Source organism: Petromyzon marinus, chromosome 43 (assembly GCF_048934315.1).
Source record: "Petromyzon marinus isolate PM22_M1 ecotype Great Lakes invasive population chromosome 43, UKy_Petmar_22M1.pri1.0, whole genome shotgun sequence".
Lineage (NCBI taxonomy): Eukaryota > Metazoa > Chordata > Hyperoartia > Petromyzontiformes > Petromyzontidae > Petromyzon > Petromyzon marinus.
In genome coordinates this window covers 5803213-5821638 of record NC_133709.1, presented here as the reverse complement: position 1 = coordinate 5821638, position 18426 = coordinate 5803213, and the positions used below count along the sequence as shown (strand labels likewise).

At 48.0% G+C, this 18426-nt stretch overlaps 1 protein-coding gene across 3 annotated transcripts; it reads right to left on the bottom strand.

Moving 5' to 3' along the window:
- Nucleotides 1-51: 51 nt before the first annotated feature.
- Nucleotides 52-11138, bottom strand: LOC116951550 (acetylserotonin O-methyltransferase-like). 3 transcript variants are annotated; one of them, XM_032970262.2, is made up of 9 exons: nucleotides 10997-11138; nucleotides 10793-10901; nucleotides 7120-7351; nucleotides 5438-5567; nucleotides 4092-4160; nucleotides 3692-3810; nucleotides 2740-2874; nucleotides 715-837; nucleotides 52-299 (listed from the first exon to the last, which is right to left on the bottom strand). In XM_032970262.2, exons 2-9 carry the CDS (start codon nucleotides 10889-10891, stop codon nucleotides 88-90), a joined length of 1119 nt encoding a protein of 372 aa, XP_032826153.2. In that variant the 5' UTR covers nucleotides 10892-10901; nucleotides 10997-11138; the 3' UTR covers nucleotides 52-87. The 3 variants fall into 3 exon arrangements, with proteins under 3 accessions (XP_032826153.2, XP_032826154.2, XP_032826152.2); XM_032970263.2 differs by having other exon boundaries at nucleotides 11032-11084; XM_032970261.2 differs by having other exon boundaries at nucleotides 10793-11106.
- Between the last annotated feature and the right edge of the window lie 7288 nt (nucleotides 11139-18426).

The window sequence follows — 18426 nt, the reverse complement described above, 5'->3', positions numbered from 1 at the left end:
TTATTTTTAAACTCATCCAAAAAAAAAATATCTCCCATTAACCAAATCGGGTTTTTTTTTCTGGCGACGGTTTTTACTCGTCGAGCGTCACTTTCGCGCGAGAACTGCATTAAACGTCTTGCCCGTGTGGGCCACGCGGACGTCACGAAACCCAGCCTTGGTAAGCAGCTCCGTGTATTCCGTGGCCGTCCGCTCCTTCCCCATGGTGTGCATCAGCATGATGACAGAGTGAATCTGTGCGGTTATTGGCCCGGTCCGGTCTTCCCTCAGCAGAGTCTCGATGATAAGAACCCCTCCGCCTGCAGCAACGTGAAACCGCAGTTGTAGATCGGCGAAGAAGGGAGGTAACATAACACATAGCCAAGATTAACTGCACAGAATTAAGACTGCCATGGGAATTGCTGAAAACGAGTGGATAATTTACCTACGTTTGCCATGATTTTTTTTCTTCCCATATTCATTTCATTCGGATAAACGGAATATAATTATGGGGAACCGAGTCTCACCACGCCAAGCACAAGTATATTTAGGTACTGTACCGTATCTCATTGGCTGATTCAGTCCACTATCACGAGATGACGTGAAAAGGGCACGATTGATTTGGCCAGAAACAAGTTCCATTTTTTTGCAAAGAGGGGAACAACGCTGTGCAAATACACCCCCACCCCCCGCGGACACTTGCTTGCTACAAGATAAAATCAATAACTGAGTGACCTGGCCGACAGCTGGAGTGGATGTTGCGGAGCAGCGTCAGGCACTTCTCTTCTTTCCAGTCGTGTAAAACCTGCGCCAGGATGTACAGGTCGCCCTCAGGGATCTTGCCCTTGAAGAAGTCACCTACGTGAAGCGTTACACACGAGCGCAGATTTTTAGCGATAGGGATAGCCTGATGACGGCCGCTTGTGTTGCGATCGAAACGTCGTGATTTGTTTTACTTTATTTTGTACCTACGTGACTTTACCGAAAGAACCAAAGAGTATGGATGCCTGCAGTCACGAAAGCTTCAAATCAAGAGAGGGAGACAAGGTTGATCAATAAAGTGACTGCTTTCAATTATGAGACATAGTGGGGATCGACCTGGGGTGATGACAACGTGCCAAACAAACAAACTGAATGTGATAACCACACGGACGTCGCGGTTTCAATTTCCCCCTGCAAATAATGGATTTGTCAGATTTGAACTGCATTCGGATATCACATGGCATATGGATGAGGCCATCTGCTACACCAATGGACGATCAAGAATAGTCCACAGTGTGAATGCAGTCTCAAATCTCACACCATTGACCGCTTAGTAATACCACTGCACACTTCTATAGCCCTAACTCTCAAAACGACATGCAATTGAAATATATATATATTTCTTCTCCACTTTTGTCTCATGATGCTATGAGCATTTTGTTACGAAAACAAATTAATTAATTTGGAACTCTCTGAGAGCAGTGCATCACGCCGTGTTGAAGAACTTTCCAAAGAAGCTAAAGTAAAACCTTGGATTGCGAGTAACTTGGTCTAGCGAGTGTTTTGCAAGACGAGCAAAAAATTTTAAGCAAATATTAATTTGATAAACGAGCGAGGGTCTTGCAATACGAGTAGCACGTATAGGCTTTGTCTGCCGAGCGTCACGTGATCACAACTGATACACGAGTGCTTTGATGTACGAGTGCTTTGGATTACGAACACGTTTCCGGAACGAATTATGCTCGCAATCCAAGGTTTTACTGTACTTCTGACATCTCTTCATGTGCTCTCTTATCCAGAGGGTGGTACTTTCCCATCGTGTGTGACAGTCAAAGACGGTATTTTTTTTTATTCTTTGGGCTAGAATAATTCAAATTAAATGCAAAACCAACTTTAACGTCATGGTGTTTTTTTGTTGCATTGGTCTGAGACCAACAACTAGCGACACATGAGAACTTGGTTTGATCAAAGGTGTCAGAAACCTACATTCAGACCCTGGATGTCAGCGGTACCATCTAATTGCTCTGATCTGAGCCATCTCAACTTTGCACATTATTAAAAAATATATATATTCAGTGCCATGCCATGCGCCACGGCCGCCTAGCTAAATGATAATCACTCTTGAAAGCATATAGCATAAAATCTTTAGCAACGCAAGTGTTCAGCTTTGGATTTTTTTTATGTTTTACGCTGACATATTTTTTACAACCGTTTCAGTTCCATGAGCTCAGGGGCAATTATATATATAAAAAAAAACTATTTAAAAGCATATTCTTGGGTCTTTCGGGTAAAGTCACGTAGATAGGTTCAAAGAAAATAACAAAAAAATAACAAAAAACTACGACGTTTCGATCGCAACACAAGCAATCGTCATCAGGAGAGAAAAAAAGCGGAAAAACTGCTGAGGCAGGATGTTGCTTGTGTTGCGATCGAAACGTGATTTTTTGTTGTTATTTTTTTACTTTCTTTGAACCTATCTACGTGACTTTACCGAAAGACCCAAGAATGTAAATTCCTGCAGTCACGAAAGCTTTAAGTCAACATTTAAAAGTACACATTTTTTTATTTTACCAGGTAAGACCCACTGAGCTCTATGGCTCTTTTTAAGAAGCGCACCTAGCCACAAATGATAGCTCCACGAAGTGGCTTATCACGTGGACATTTAAAGCAGCAAAAATACACTCAGCGCATGTTTCTAAATGTGGCGGGGAAAAACCGGAGAACACGGGAGGGGAAAATCCACACGATGATGGGAAGCTGCAGAGCCCGTTTCGTCACCTGCGTGCAGCTTCACGTTGCCGGAGGAGAGGAAGTGCTTCTGCGCGACTTCCAAAACCTCTGGGAGGTCGAACAGGGTCACCCGAGCATCGGGGTACATTCTCGCAAACTGCTGAGCCAAAACACCCGTGCCTCCTGCACTCATGAAAGCAAACACGCACCATCTTGTCAGTTCCTTTCTGCTGCTGCAATTTGACAACGGCCAGCTTACTCTCACTCTCGGGTTTTTTTTTTACGACAGAGCCAAGACAAAGACTGCCCCCGTATAGCCGTAACAGACTGGATGAGCAAGTGCTGTTGTTAGCGAGCTACCTACGAAGGCCGGCACAGCACACGAGGGGGTGGGTGGCCAGCACCACGCCTATGTTTTCCCGAGTGCCGATGTTTGCTACACACCGCACCAGGTACTCATTTTAGGCCGAGTCGACCTAGGGGGAGGCCCGGAACCCGTTCAGATATTCGTCACCGGTGTTGGCCGTGAGCGGGAATCGGGTTCGTAGCGCTGTGCGCTAACCGCCTCACCACCGCTCCCCAGTGCGACATTCTACGAGAGAGATAGACTCGCACTGACATTGGAAGATTTTTTTGGTGGAAAGTAATTTAGACTTTTCACAGCGATCGAAGCAGTATCCTTGATTCAAACAAGGAGTTCAACTAAAGGTCAAGAGACATAACGTGCACTGCCTCAATTGCAAGGGTGATCTGGATTACACCAAGTTGTTAACAATACAACAGGATATAAAAAAACACTTTCAATGTAAACACATATAAACGCTATTTCACAAGCGATGTCGGGAATTAACTCTTGTACAGTATTTGTTATTTGCACCACTGTAAAATTATCTTTGGTCAAAGAGCTGGAGTCCAGTCCAGAGTGGTGCACGACCAAGTGTGTAAAGATATTCAGTGCTCATCTGGTGGCATGCATTTTGCTGGCTTGTCGAAATCTCACCTCCAACGTCACAGACATCCTTGAAGGAGGATAGATCGAAGGCATTGAGGATATAGGGACCATCGTTTGACCAGACGGAATAAAAAAAACGCATGAACTTCATCCTCTCCTCCTCTGTCCTGCACACAAGCAACGATGCAGTAGTTTGACACATTAAAGTTGCTGGATAGCATTATCCGGATGACCGATGATCAAGAATAATGGAGTGGCAGCCAAGGGCAGAATGTGTCCAGTATCACGGTCACATCTCGAAGTGTCAATTAACTCGTGCAATTATTACATCACAAGATAGTGATATATGCCGGCGGATTTGGGGAGGCCTTCATCAGTTGATTAATCTTGATGATGATGATGACTATCCAAAGACCTTGTGAAATGTAAAAACAATGATGAAGCTTACCGGTACAGGGCCTCAAATAGGTCCTCGGATTGTACTCCAAAAGCTTTTTTATGCTGGTGTTTGCCTTCTCTGCGAGACAATTGGGCAAAATGAAAACAATTACCATGTGGCCTCCTTTGCCAGTAGCAAAATATAATAATAGGTTGTTTTACCCTTTTATCTGGCAACAAAACTGACACCTTTTTACAAGGAATCATGTTCGCATCAACCACAATACCTGCGGTCAGAATGCAAACAACAAACAACTCTGATAATGTATGACAATGCAAAAAACAACTCTGATAATGTATGACAACGCATACATTATCAGAGTTGCTTTTTGTTTGCATTCTGACCGCAGGTATTGGCTAATGCGAACATGATTCCTTGTAAAAAGGTGTCAGTTTTGTTGCCAGAAAAAAGGGTAAAAAACCTATTATTATTATGAAAACAATTAGTTTTACCTGCTCGTTTAAACCTGATAATAAAACAAGAAAAGACTTTACTCTTTTTGGCAATACAGAGGGTTAAGATGTCAAAACACCAAATACTGTATACACCAATTACAAGGCGTCAAGTCTGCATTTAACCACACACATGATGATTTTGCTTATAATGTGTGCACAGCCCTTGAAACTGATTGGCCTACACCAGAGATAGCCTCCTTCATAGCTTTGTCTCACCAGTGCTAGACGAAAGGCTGCCAAAAGTGGTTTGGCCTGCAGTGTTGGTGAACGCAGCACATTGAATAGTTGTTTTCACGCATTGGGATGACTTTGCAGACAGACGCTAACGGAGCCACGGTGGCAAGATGTTAACTCCCTCGCCTGGTATACAGGAGGGTCCTAGGTTCGATTCCGACCCTGACACCTGTATATTTGGAGTTTGCATGTTCTGCCCATGGTGGCATGAATTTTTGCCCGGGTCCTCCGGTTTTGACCCCCCGCATTATGAACCAACGTGCGTTTCGGGTGTATGGCCGCTGTGAATTTTCCACGCGATTTAGCCACTTCGTTGAGCTGTCATTTGCAGCCAGGACGTTTCTGAAAAAGCTGAGTGAGCCTTACACATGGTCAAATATCTAAGTACAGTAAAACCGTGGATTGCGAGCATAATTCGTTCCGGAAACGTGTTTTTAATCCAAAGCACTCGTATATCAAAGCACTCGTGTATCAGTTGTGATCACGTGACGCTCGGCAGACAAAGCGTACACGTGCTGCTCGTATTGCAAGACCCTCGCTCGTTTATCAAATTAATATTCATTTCAACTTTTTGCTCGTCTTGCAAAACACTCGCTAGACCAAGTTACTCGCAATCCAAGGTTTTACTGCACTAGATAGAAGTAGAGGAGGCTTTGTTGCGGTCACCTCACAGCCGATGGGAGAGTCTGAAACAAGGGGTAGATAGTGTGCGAGTTGAATATCATGACGTCGTGCATGGACTTGGGGCTGGACCGGACCAAGTAGGTGCTCGCTTGATCCGTGTTGCGGTAAATCACTGTGGGAAAGAAACAGCGGTGAGGCTCACCATTGCAGATTTTTTTTTTTAAATCAGCTTTAATCAACACACAGAACCATTCTACCCTATGCTACCATTACGAAGGAAAGGACTCGCCGTTACAAAGAAGTGTTAATATTTTCACAAATTACACCAATCACATGTACAGCCTGTTTGACAAATCACTGCTGGATAAGGGATCTCCCATGCCATGCAGGCAGTGAGGGTTATTTGACCATACGTCACCACGCTGGTCAGTTTGAGTTAGCGAAGGTGGGAGTGAACGACAGATGAATGGATTATTGGTGGTCACCCATCCATGCATTATCCAGGCTCAAACCCGCTTAGCTGCCGACATCTGATGAGATTGAGTGCATCCTGGGTGATTGGCCATAGGCATCACGTGTATCTGGGTGAATTATTATCATCATAATTTATTATTTATACCACGTGTTCCATGTAGTACATCTCGAAGTGTCAAAACAAATGGGTATTTGAGATAACTGCTCTGTAAGAAATCAATTAGCAGACCAAACAGGGAATTCAAGTATGGACCGCATGCACAGACATATGAGAATAAACAAAACTGAAAGGCAAAACCGTGCTGGAGATGACTATTTTTGTCCACTTCATTTTAGTTATTCATATGCCAACTGAAATAAATTATCTGCTTTATTGAAATGTTAACTACCTCGCCTGGTATGCAGGAGGTCCTGGGTTCGATCCCGACCCTGACGCCTGCTGCTGTATATTCGGAGTTTGCACGTTCTCTCTCCCCGTGGTCGCGTGGATTTTTCTCCGGGTCCTCCGGTTTTTCCCTCCGTGTTTAGAAACACGCGTTTAAGTGTATCTGGCTGATAAACGTTTCCGCACGATAAGCCACGTTGAGCTATCAGTTGTGACCAATTCGCTTCTGAAAAAGAGCTACATAGTTCAGTGGGCCTTACCTGGTAAAACTATTTTTTTTAAATATATACAGTTTATATATATGCTTGGTTCTTTCGGTAAAGTCACGTTGAAGGGAAACAATAAAATAATATATATATATAAAACAATAAAAATTCTCACGACGTTTCGACCATAACACAGCCGTTTGTGTTATGGTCAAAACGTCGTGAGAATAACACAACCGTTTGTGTTATGGTCGAAACGTCGTGAGAATTTTTATTGTTTTATATATATTTTATTATTTTATTGTTTCCCTTCAACGTGACTTTACCGAAAGAACTAAGAATATGAATTACTGCAGTCACGAAAGCTTTAAATCAAAACAATATATATAAAAATAAATTTATGCAAACCGACACACCTGATGATGACCGTTTGAGTTATGGTCGAAACGTCGTGAGAATTTTTTTATTGTTTTTTTATTGTTTTATATATATTTTGTTATTTTGTTGTTTCTCTTCAACGTGACTTTACCGAAAAAACTAAGAATATGAATTACTGCAGTCACGAAAGCTTTAAATCAAAAAATATATAGTTGTTTAGAAATGACTGACGGCTGTGTGTGCACACATGTGACACAGCCCATTTTGCAACAGTGGTATACCTGTTCCCTCGTGTATGCTCACTCTCAGCAGGCCCAGCCCAACGCAGGCGTCCACCAGTCGCTCCAGACCGTCCTTGCTCACCGCTTCTCCTCTTCCTGCACCCTGCTGCTGCTGTTGCTGTTCTCCTACTCGCCCCATCTCTGCCACCAACGCTGCAACCGTCATGCCGGCACGGTCCGGGGTGTCCTCAAGGAGATCGAACACCCCCAGCTCGCAGGCTGTAAACAGGATCTTGGTGCAGGAATCACAGACACAAAGCGCGATTCAAACAATTTGTGCGTGTGTTTGTGTGTTTTTTTCTTTCCGAAGCGTGATCCAGATTACTTAGGAATACTTGTGCCGCGCTTCCCATGTTTCAGTGCGTCTTGAGGCTCCACGCCCTATGGCCGCTGTCTCTGTGAAACACAACGTGAACGCGGCACTGGCCAGCAAACGGTTTGGGGGTGGATGTTGTTAAGTGGCTCCCATCGTTGATGTGCGAGCAATTGATCAAATTTGCACCGTCACACCGGCACACGTTGGCCGGCCGACTCTTCTTCAAACAATGGCACGGGATCTTAGACGTTCACTGCGAAGCAGGCGGCGCGTGGAATTTTCCCTTCGTTGAGACACGCACAGCGTTAACCAGGGCGGCCCCTGGGCTACAACAGCGAACCTTTGCAGCAAACGGAAAACGCGTGCTTCACCGCAATGTTACTGCCCCATGTTATCACGACCAAAGCTGTCGATGCCAGCAAAAGCGTCACCAATGTTGTCTCCCCTTCCGCCAGATGCCTGCAGATGATGCGGCACATTTGACAACGCAACCTTCCAAGATCTTCCCGAAAAAAAATTAACCAACCACCTTCTATACTTCTTTCTAGATTTGAGGTTTTCGTGACAGCAAGGATCCATACTCTTTGCTTCTTTCGGTAAAGTCACGTAAGTGGAATTTTTTTTTTAAAATCGCGACGTTTCGATTGCAGCACAAGCAGTCATCATCAGGTGCGGCAACCACAGCAATATATTTTTTTATCGAAACGTCGTGATGTAATATATTTTATTATTTTATTAATTTTTTCCCACCTACGTGACTTTACCGAAAGAACCAAAGAATATGGACCATCTTTACTCCTTCGGTTCTTTAGGTAAAGTCACGTAGGTATAAAATAAAATAAATCACGATGTTTCGGGCGCAACACAAGCGTCCGTCATCAGGTGGGCAAAGCGTGATCTTCGTGATTTATTTTTCTACCTACGTGACTTTACCAATAGAATCAAAGAGCATGGATTCCTGCAGTCACGAAAGCTTCAAATGAAGATTGAAGCACCTTCTCATTGGCTTTTCCCACTTGGCCGTGAAAGAGGTGGAAGACCACTGCAAGGACTGTCTCAGTGGCTGGCTTAGCTCCTCCATTCTGCACACCTGCCTGATGCCGAGTGCAACAGCATTTACCGTCATCGTATCTACAACAATTACACATATATCAAAACACAGCGGCGTATGTGTACACAGCCCAGATATCGCCAAAGGTGGCACAATGGTTAACGCACCTTGCACACTCTGAACCCAGCGACCTGGGAGAAACTCTGGAGCTGTAACGAACGTCAAGTTGCGAGTGATATCAGTCCTGCGTCTGTCTCACCGCCTCCCACGCCGTTAACCAAACCTGCACTCACCAACGTGGTAAAGTCTGGTTAGACAACCACGCAGTATGGTAATGTCTTCATCTAGTAGTAACTAACGTGGTAAAGTCTGGTTAGACAACCACGCAGTATGGTAATGTCTTCATCAACTGTGACTAACGTGGTAAAGTCTGGTTAGATATCCATGCAGTATAGGAATGTCTTCATCTAGTAGGAACTAACGTGGTAAAGTCTGGTTAGATATCCATGCAGTATAGGAATGTCTTCATCTAGTAGGAACTAACGTGGTAAAGTCTGGTTAGATAACCACGCAGTATGGGAATGTCTTCATTCAGCAGTGTGGATCGACATAGTGCTGAACATTGTATGATGAACATTGTATCATGAACCTCTCACGATCTGCTGATGGTGCAGTGGCAGAGTGCCTATTTTGTTATGTACTTTCGCACCGTACGTAGTCAACCGTGCTAATCGGAGGTCTTCCAATGGAAAAAGTTTAGTTGAAAAAAACATCTCATTTTGGAGGTGAGGTCGAATCAGTGTTTCATTCCGCCTGCACCCCAGGTATAAAACACATTCCTGCGGAGGGAGCTGGTAGGAACGTTGGGTTGCTCGGTCAATGGCCAGGGTCAATGGCGGCGGCACCACGTGGTGTATTCCGCAAATATGCCCGACTGTGAGGGCGGGCACAAGCCGGCGTGAGTTGATTAAACGTTGAGTTTTCTAAGGGCACCACGGGGTGACCAGCCCCTCCCCACCCAGCCCCACCCCTCCCACCCCCCACTCAGCCCCACCCTCCCCACCCAGCCCCTCCCCACCCAGCCCCTCCCCACCCTCCCCACCCAGCCCCTCCCCACCCTCCCCACCCTTCCCACCCAGCCCCTCCCCACCCTTCCCACCCAGCCCCTCCCTCCCCAACCAGCCCCTCTCCACCCAGCCCCACCCCTCCCATTTTTGTATGCACGACGGACGGACACAATAATCCCCTGTGGGCTGGTGGTGTAATAACCAGGAGGTTCCTACACAGTATAATGAACTGAAAAGACCGATTCGTACAACAGGCCAATCGAAGCATGCACGATGTCCACCATGAACTTGATACTAAATATAGACGAATCGGTGCACGATTACCTACCCCAGTTTTAGATACCGTTACTTTGCGGTACAGGACCGTCGACCCCATTGGCAGCGGTGGATAAACAGACGCCACAAACACGCAAAAAACGTTCTTCACTTTAGTGTGACGACATCACGCGTGTCCCTCTGTTTAAGACCGAAACGGGAGGATTTCTCCACAACTCGGGCTGTCGCTTGATAATGCTGGTTGTAATTATTGGCGAAACGTCACGGAACTCGATTGGAAAATGTCGTGGATTTACTCCTCTTACGCACACAACCGGTTAGTGCTGTACTCGTGTTTAAAGAATAAAGAAGCGCATTCATATTCTTGGTTCTTTCGGTAAAGTCACTTTACCGAAAGAACAAAGAATATGAATCTCTGGCAGTCACGAAAGCTTTAAATAAAAATTTAAGCGTATTCATATTCTTGGTTCTTTCGGTAAAGTCACGTAGAAGGGAAACAATAAAATAATAAAAATATAAAACAATAAAATTCTCACGACGTTTCGACTGCAACACAAGCAATCATCATCAGGTGTGAAAACCACAGCAAGAAAATTTGAAAAAGAAGCGCTTAACGGCTTAAGCAGTCTCCGACTCCTCTTCATTAGTAACGAATTGCCACGTTCTGTTTACGTGAAAAACCTTAGTTACTACTCATTGGCTGTGTCGGGTGGTGGGTTTAACGATACTTTTATATTTATCTAACACGATCTAACACAAAAAAACGTCATTATGAACATTCGTCACTAACACACGGCCGTAAAAATTTAAAAGGGGGGGGGGGGGGAACACATAATAGGCGACGTTTCGGGCAATCGCCCTTCTTGTGCTGTATGCAAAAGAGAAATCTGTATGCATTGCATTGCAATGTTGTTGACGACTGTGTCGAGTTTCAGACAAGAGGACCGCAAGACGAAGACTCACCTTCGATTTGCGATAGCCATTGGCTAATTCCTGAATATATGTCGGGTAGTCGTCTTCCGCGGAAGCCTGCGGATTTTCGGTCGTCTGCTGGAGAGCCATCTGCTTTCACCTTCGGATATGGAAAGGGATAAAAAAAATACTAAGCTCAGAAATGGTTTCCGCACAACCCGCGGAAGAAAAGAGTTATTAAGTGCGACCATATACCGGTGAATAATCGTCGACTTAACGCTGCGGCTTACAGCTAGCCAACAACACGCGTCTCTACACCAAGCGCTCAAGATGCAAACGCCACTGACTCGCCTGACCGGTTGACGAAAGGATAAATATGGTAATTAATCCCTTGGGGCTCTCTGCTTTCAAAGAATGTAGTAAGCCTCAAGTGAAACGCACACACACACAAAAGCCTACCACGAAACGTGCAGTTTACAGCCGGTTTACAGCACTGGGTGTGTGTGTAGGGGAGCGGTGAAATCTATTTGAAAATCGTGTGGGTTCGTTAGTGCATTTCATTTGGCAACACGGGGGCCTGGCTGTACAGACATCGTCAAAGGTCTCTCTACAGGTCCTTTGAGTGTACACATTCTCTGTTACAATGGCACGTGATAAGTGACACATTAAAGTTCTTGTATCTTCTTTGGTTCTTTCGGTAAGGTCAAGTAGAATGAGAATAAAATAATAAAGTAACTCAATAAAATTCTCACGACGTTTCGGCCACAACGCAAGCGGCCGTCTTCAGGTGAAAGGTACAGACCTGTCGGGACGACAGAGACATTGAAGAGACATTGAAGCTCTGTCGTCCCGACAGGTCTGTACCTTTCACCTGAAGACGGCCGCTTGCGTTGTGGCCGAAACGTCGTGAGAATTTTATTGTGTTATTTTATTATTTTATTCTCATTCTACTTGACTTTACCGAAAGAACCAAAGCAGATTAATCCTTGCAGTCACGAAAGCTTAAAATCGAAAATGTTCTTGTAGGTCCGATGCACTTCTGTTTCGTAGTGTCTTCGGTGATAACTTTCGACAAGTTGGTACTGCTGCTGCTGCTGCTGCCACGTGTCTCGACAAACGCCACAATCACCCCGCTTGTTTCACGTCGCACTACGTACAGCCACTGGACAGCTGTCATTAGGGGCCGTACATAAATGACGTCACGCACCTAAAGGGGGGGGGGGCTGTTTTAGAAATGTGACGTCACATAAAAATGCGCAACTTTAAATAAATATAGACAACACGTTCTGCTTAAATAAATAGACGTTTTAATAAATGTCTTCTCCTACAACATCAGAGTGCAGCGCCACATTAAATACACACTACAATGACAATAGTTTAAAGCGATTTGAAGCATGTTTTATTTTTTTTTGGGGGGGGGGCAGAGCTTTGTGACGTCATATTTGAGGGGGGTCTGACTTTTTGTAACGCCTTGTGACGAGAGGGGGGGGGGTCAAAAATCGACCAAAATCGCGTGACGTCATTTATGGACGGCCCCTTACTGATACGTTAATTATTTAGCGTGTGCCCTAAAGCAGCGGTCCCCAACCTTTTTGGCATCAGGGACCGGTTTCGTGGAAGACAATTTTTTCACGGACCGGGGGGGGGGGGGGGAGGATGATTTCGGCATGATTCAAGCGCATTAGATTTAATGTGCACTTTATTTCCATTATCATTACAACATTGTAATATACAATTTAAAACAAATTATATAACTCACTATAATGCAGAATCAGTGGGAGGCCCTGAGCTTATTTTCCTGCAACTAGACGGTCCCATCTGGGGGTGACGGGAGACAGTGACACCCGAAGTGTGTTGCTTGTGTCCAGTCTACTCTGTCATCCCGTTCTGCTGGCTGCTACTGCAGAAAACCCCTGCTTCACAAAGATAGGCTGTTGGAAATGGAAGCAGGCTTTCCGGTGCTTTTGTGGCAATCTCAGGATATTCCGCCTTGACTTTAATCCAGAATGCACGGAGATTTGAAGTTGTCTCAAACAACTTTCATGTGGTTGATAATTTTAATCACATCCTGCTAAGCGTTGTTAAGTTGAGGTGACATTTTTCGGCTAGCCAGCATTTCTCTATGGATGACACAGTGCGTAGACTCACATTCAGAAGCGACCACCTTGACTCGAATAGTGAAACCAGAAAGCCATCCAGTCATGCCAGCCACTCTGTCCGTGCATATACCGACACAAAATGACCAATTCAGTTTTCCTGCTATGTAATCATTCAAAGACTTGAATAGTTCTGCAGCTGTGGTGTTGGTTGGCAACAAAAGTGCAAGTAACATACCCTCATGCAGATCTTCCTGAAAAAGATATCGCACAAAAACAAGCATTGTTGCCTTGTTGTCAACATCCGTAGACTCGTCAACCTGGATTGCGTACCACGGTGACTCATTAATCATCTCTAACAATTATGCCTCGATATCCTCTGCTACTTCATCAATTCGTCTAGCTAGTTATGGTGCTAGCCGAAAGAGGAACTCGTACCACCTTTTGAACTGCAGCCTCTCCTAAAAGTTCACGACAAATGTCCTTAGCAGCAGGCAGGATCAACTCTTCACCAATAGTAAAGGGCGTCTTAGCTTTAGCAATGCGGTCAGCCACTAAGAATGATGCTCTCAGTGCAGAGACACATTTGATGAAGTGGTGGCCTTCTATAATTTATTCCGTTCTTCGTGGTCACGTTCTTTTCTTTTAAAAAAAAACTCCAAAGGCTTATCTTTTAATGCAGGGTGCTTGGTCTCCATGTGGCGAAGCAGTTTTGAAGGTTTCATGGCTTTGTTGGCTAGCCGGTCGCCACATATTATACAAAGCGGGCTTGGAGAATGTGAAGCAACTATTGCAATGAACCCGTAATTTAAGTAGGACTCTTAGTATTTTCTTTTAAATGCAGCTTTATTTTTGTTGGCAGTCTCAGAGTCTTCTGCTGTCTCATCATTGGCTCTTTTCCCCCTTTTCAAAGAAGCTCTCCAGCGACGTTTGTTTTTTACTCATTTTGGCCACTAGGGGTTAGAGCTTGTGGGTTTACCAACACTGTGACTGAGACAAGTGCGCAGTGCGGGAAAGAGGCGCGGACGGAAGTGGTAAATAAAATAATGTGCGGGCCACGAGCGGACTAAAATTATTGTCGGATTCTGACTTCTCGTAAGGAGCGCGCAACCTAGACCCCTCGCATGCGCAGTTTACAGTCGGGTTCGCGCTCCTATGAGAATCTAATGCCGCCGCTGATCTGACAGGAGGCGGAGCTCAGACGGTAATGCGAGCGATGGGGAGTGGCTGTAAACACAGATGATGAAGCTTCTGTAGGGGAGGCTGACCCCCGGCTCCTCACTCGTGTGGGATCCGCTGCTCCGCTCTTCCTGGGGAGGGTCACTGCTCCCCGACTCTCTTCCTCTCGCCGCGGCCCTCCGAGTCCACGGCTTCGCCGACTCCACGCCCTCTGTATGGGGCATGACTCACGGCTGGCGCTTAGCCACCTGGGGTCAATTTACACACTCTCTCCGTACACTCACGAACACACAGCTACCTAAAATCCGACGCCGCTCCTCTCCCGTGCCGCGCACCAATCGCACGCACGGAACGGGGGGGGGGGGCAGTGACGTCACTCGTACACGCGTCGCCGATTGGTGGGGGTGTCTCGGAGATTATTTAAAGGGCTGTATGAATAATCCCACGTGTACCCGGGCGAGTCCACCATCGCTCACCGCGGGCACACGTTAAACAAAGGCCGTATGGGTAATCTCGCGTGTACACCGCCCGTTTGCCTCACGCACACATTAAACAAAAGGGCGTATGAGTAATCTCACGTGCCCCTGTACGAGTCCGCCGCCGCTCACCACACGCACACGCTAACCACGAGCTACACGCATGGGCGAGCGCAAACACGTGGGTAAATACACACTCACGCTCAAACACAGGGTACAACGACACAGGAACCCCGGTCGGGCGCGCACGCAATGGCCGCCTCAACAGAGTTACCCGGCGGCAAATCCCCGTACCACGACGAGCGGACTCACACCACCATGCGCCCGTTCCACACTCGCAGAAACCACACGACAAGGTTTATTGATCACCAACAGTTTATTCTCAGCAAGTCCAAGGCTAAATATTACGTAGCCCGGAGTCAATATTAGTAGAATAACTAATCTATACCCGACGGTCTAAGACCCAATCTGTCCCGTCTATTTTGAATTAACCTCCCTAGGCTTTTACGCTTAAATCCCCACTCTCTCTCTTTCGTACTCACGGTTCGCCTTGGATGCGCGGGCCGTCGAGGAGAGACGAGGCTGCACGAGGTTCTTGCTGGGAGCGGGGCCTGGCTTCGCTGAGACTCGTCACACGGACGACCCAGTGGCCGGCAAGCTGACTGCTCCGATGGCTGACTTGAGAACGCGAACTGCCCATCGTCGCTCTCCTCTCCAATTTTATCCCTCTCTACATCAAAGGTCTGCCCGGCTAACCCGCGATACCCCACCGCCATTGGTGCGCCCGCCTCGGTGCCTTCACAGACATCCGCTTCCCTCTCTACCCATCAACAGGGGCCGCCTCTGGGCCGTTGCCATTGGCCACGGCGTGCAAGCATACTTTTCCGGTCAATCAGATGCTTCCCCTGGTGCTCGTGTGGACCTAACCGCGGTGACCGAGTCGCCTCGTCGTGACCATGCAATTGCACATCAAATCACGGCTCCGCAGTGTAATTCAACCTGGGGGAAGTCGGCCAATTCCCTGGCCCCAGGAAACCGTGGGGGATGTCCCTACAAAGATAGCCCCTGGGTGAAAACCTGGAGGCCAGGTGACTTCCCCACGAGGTCCTACGTGGGGGGTGTGTTGTGGTGCCACAGCAGCGAAGCCGCTCCGTCGGAGCCGTGCCTGCCACTGTGATGCCGCAGCAGCGAAGCCGTCCTGCCGACTCCGTGGCCGCGACGCCGCCACCTCCGAGCGACGGGGCCGACGCTGCTCTTCCCTCACCACCCCCCACATGAACACACACACACCCCACATAGAGCCCCGAGGGGAGGTCACCTGGCCGACAGGTTTTCACCCAGAAGCGCTCTCATGGGACCAAACTTCACGGTTTCCTGCGACCATGGAATTGGGCAACCTCCCGCGAGGCTAACTCGCACCGCGGTGCCGTGACTTGGGTTGTAATTACCTGGTCACGACGGGGCTGCTGAGCCACAGCGGATAGGAAACACCCACAACACACACGGGTCAGCAGGCAGGTAGGGGGTGGGGTGGAGTAGCGAGTGGCGGGAAGGCAGGGGGCCCTCTCCTTGCACAACGTGTGCGCTTGTTTGGAAGGTAAAAAGCAGACGTCGGAGAGAGCACCGACCGGATTAGCGAGGAGCGGGAAATCCGAGGCTCCTGATTGGACGAGAGGCTAGCGGATTAGCGTCACGTTATCTTTGATGTAGGGACAATAAAAATGGCAGGGAAGGTAAGGGCAAGTCAGTCGTGTTCTTCTGGGGTCAAGGATCGGAGGAGTCATCGTGCCTGCCACTGGATCATCCGTGAGACGAGTTGCAGCACAGCCAGGTCCCGTTCCCAGCAAGGACTATGTGCAGCCTCACCTTTCCACGACTTCCTACACTTCGGAGTCAAACCGTGAGTACGCAGGCGAGAGGTGAGATTAAGGGGAATATCCTTAGGGAGAGTGATTAGGGAGAGACGAGACAGATTCAGGCCTAGACCACCGGGAGATAGGTTAGACCTGCCCTGCTGGCCCGCACTGACACGGGTAGTTTAGTTTCGTTATTCGCGGAGAATAAATCGCCAGTAGTCAATAAACCTTGTGTCGTCCCTGCGAGTGCAGAGAGAAGTGCATGGTGCTGTGAGCCTTCTCGTTGTGGTATCCTGTGTTCACGCACGAGCGTGTATTTTACCCGCATGCGCGCGCTCGCCGCTGCGTGTAGCTCGTAGTTAACGTGTGCGCGAGGTAGACGGGCGGCGTGCACGCGAGATCACCCGTGCCGCCTCTGCATAACGTGTGCACGAGGTAGACGGGCGGCGTGCACGCGAGATTAGCGGTGTAGCTCGTGGTTAGCGTGTGCGAGAGGCGCACGGGCGGCGTACCCGCGAGGTTGTTCACACAGCCCTTTAAACCTGCTCCGGGGCACCTCTTCCAAACGGCCGCGCGCGTACGAGTGACGCCCCTGCCCTCCGACCCCCGAGTCCGGGTTCCGCGCGTGCGATTGGTGGGCTGCGCCGGGCAGGTAGCCGCGTCGAATTTTGGTGGCTACGCGCCAGCCCTTAGAATCATGCCCCGAGGGGCCGCAGCGAAGGGGGGGGGGGGGGGAGTCGGTGAGCAGTAACCCGCCCCAGGACACGGAAGAGGGGAGCAGTGGATCCCACGTGAGCGAGGGGATGGGGGTCAGCCTCCCCGACAGTGTGTGTTGTGTGTGCTCATTTGGGGGGTGGTGAGGGAGCAGCAGCGTCGGCCCGGACGCTCTCCCGTGGTGGCGTTGCAGGCACGGCTCCGACGGAGCGGATTCGCTGCTGTGGCACCACACTTCACCTGTAAATACAGATGATGAAGCTTCAGCACTTGCCCCAACAGTCTGTTAAGGCTACACGGGGGAGCTTTGTCTTTGTTTTGGAAGAGGGCGAGGAGGGAACGATTCGAGTTCCACTGGAATCTTGAAATCCTGCATTTCACTGACCGCACCCCACTCTGACCCCCACCTCTCCCCGTGCCAACAAAAATGTGCTCGGAGCAATGCTGAGCCTCGACCTCGAGGCGACTTTGCCACGCAGATGCGGCGCACAATAAGGGGCCGTCCGTAAATGACGTCACGCGCTGCACTCTGATGTTGTAGGAGAAAATATTTATTAAAAAGTATATTTCATTAAGTAGAACGTGTTGTCTATATTTATTTAAAGTTGCGCATTTTGATGTGACGTCACATTTCTCAACCCCCCCCTCGTCACAAATGTCTGACCCCCCCCCCCCGCAGGTGCGTGACGTCATTTATGGACGGCCCCTAAGGAGTCATAGACACGAATGCATCTAACCCGACACGAAAACGGCAACGGTTGGCCTTACAGATTAGTCCCAAACCCCAACCATAGACCCCCCCAACCTTACACGAATACCAAAGAAAAAGCAGTCTTAGGCAATACAGTTCCTAACCCCAAACATAATCCCCCAGCCCGACACGAATACTAAAGCAGTGGCATCCCCCTTCGCATTTCATCAACTCAGAGAGCACCGAACGAAGAGTGAATGGGCCCGCTAAGGGGCAAGCTCAGCCCTGAGGAGATATTGTGAAGGTCGTGTCGAGGTTACGTGGGGGGAGGGGAGGGAACACGGCAGCACACTCGCGAAATGGCATTGGTGAGATCGTTCCCTTGCCAGGGATCGATCACTCGTGCGGACTACCTTTCAATATGACGGGATGACATCTCTGGTCGATGGTTACAAGATCCGCAGGGACAGATGGCACTCATCTGCGCAGACAGTATTGACCCCCTCCCCCCGCCTTGACCGTAATGTGCTACAGCCCAACACCGTTTCTTCTATTCTTACCTTGCGTTGTGTCCTCGCTTTGACCATTGCAACAAAGTAACAACGATGCTCCAACGGCAGACTCTCATTGGCCAGGTGAAAATTGGTTATCGGTCATTCATTAAATACCTTTA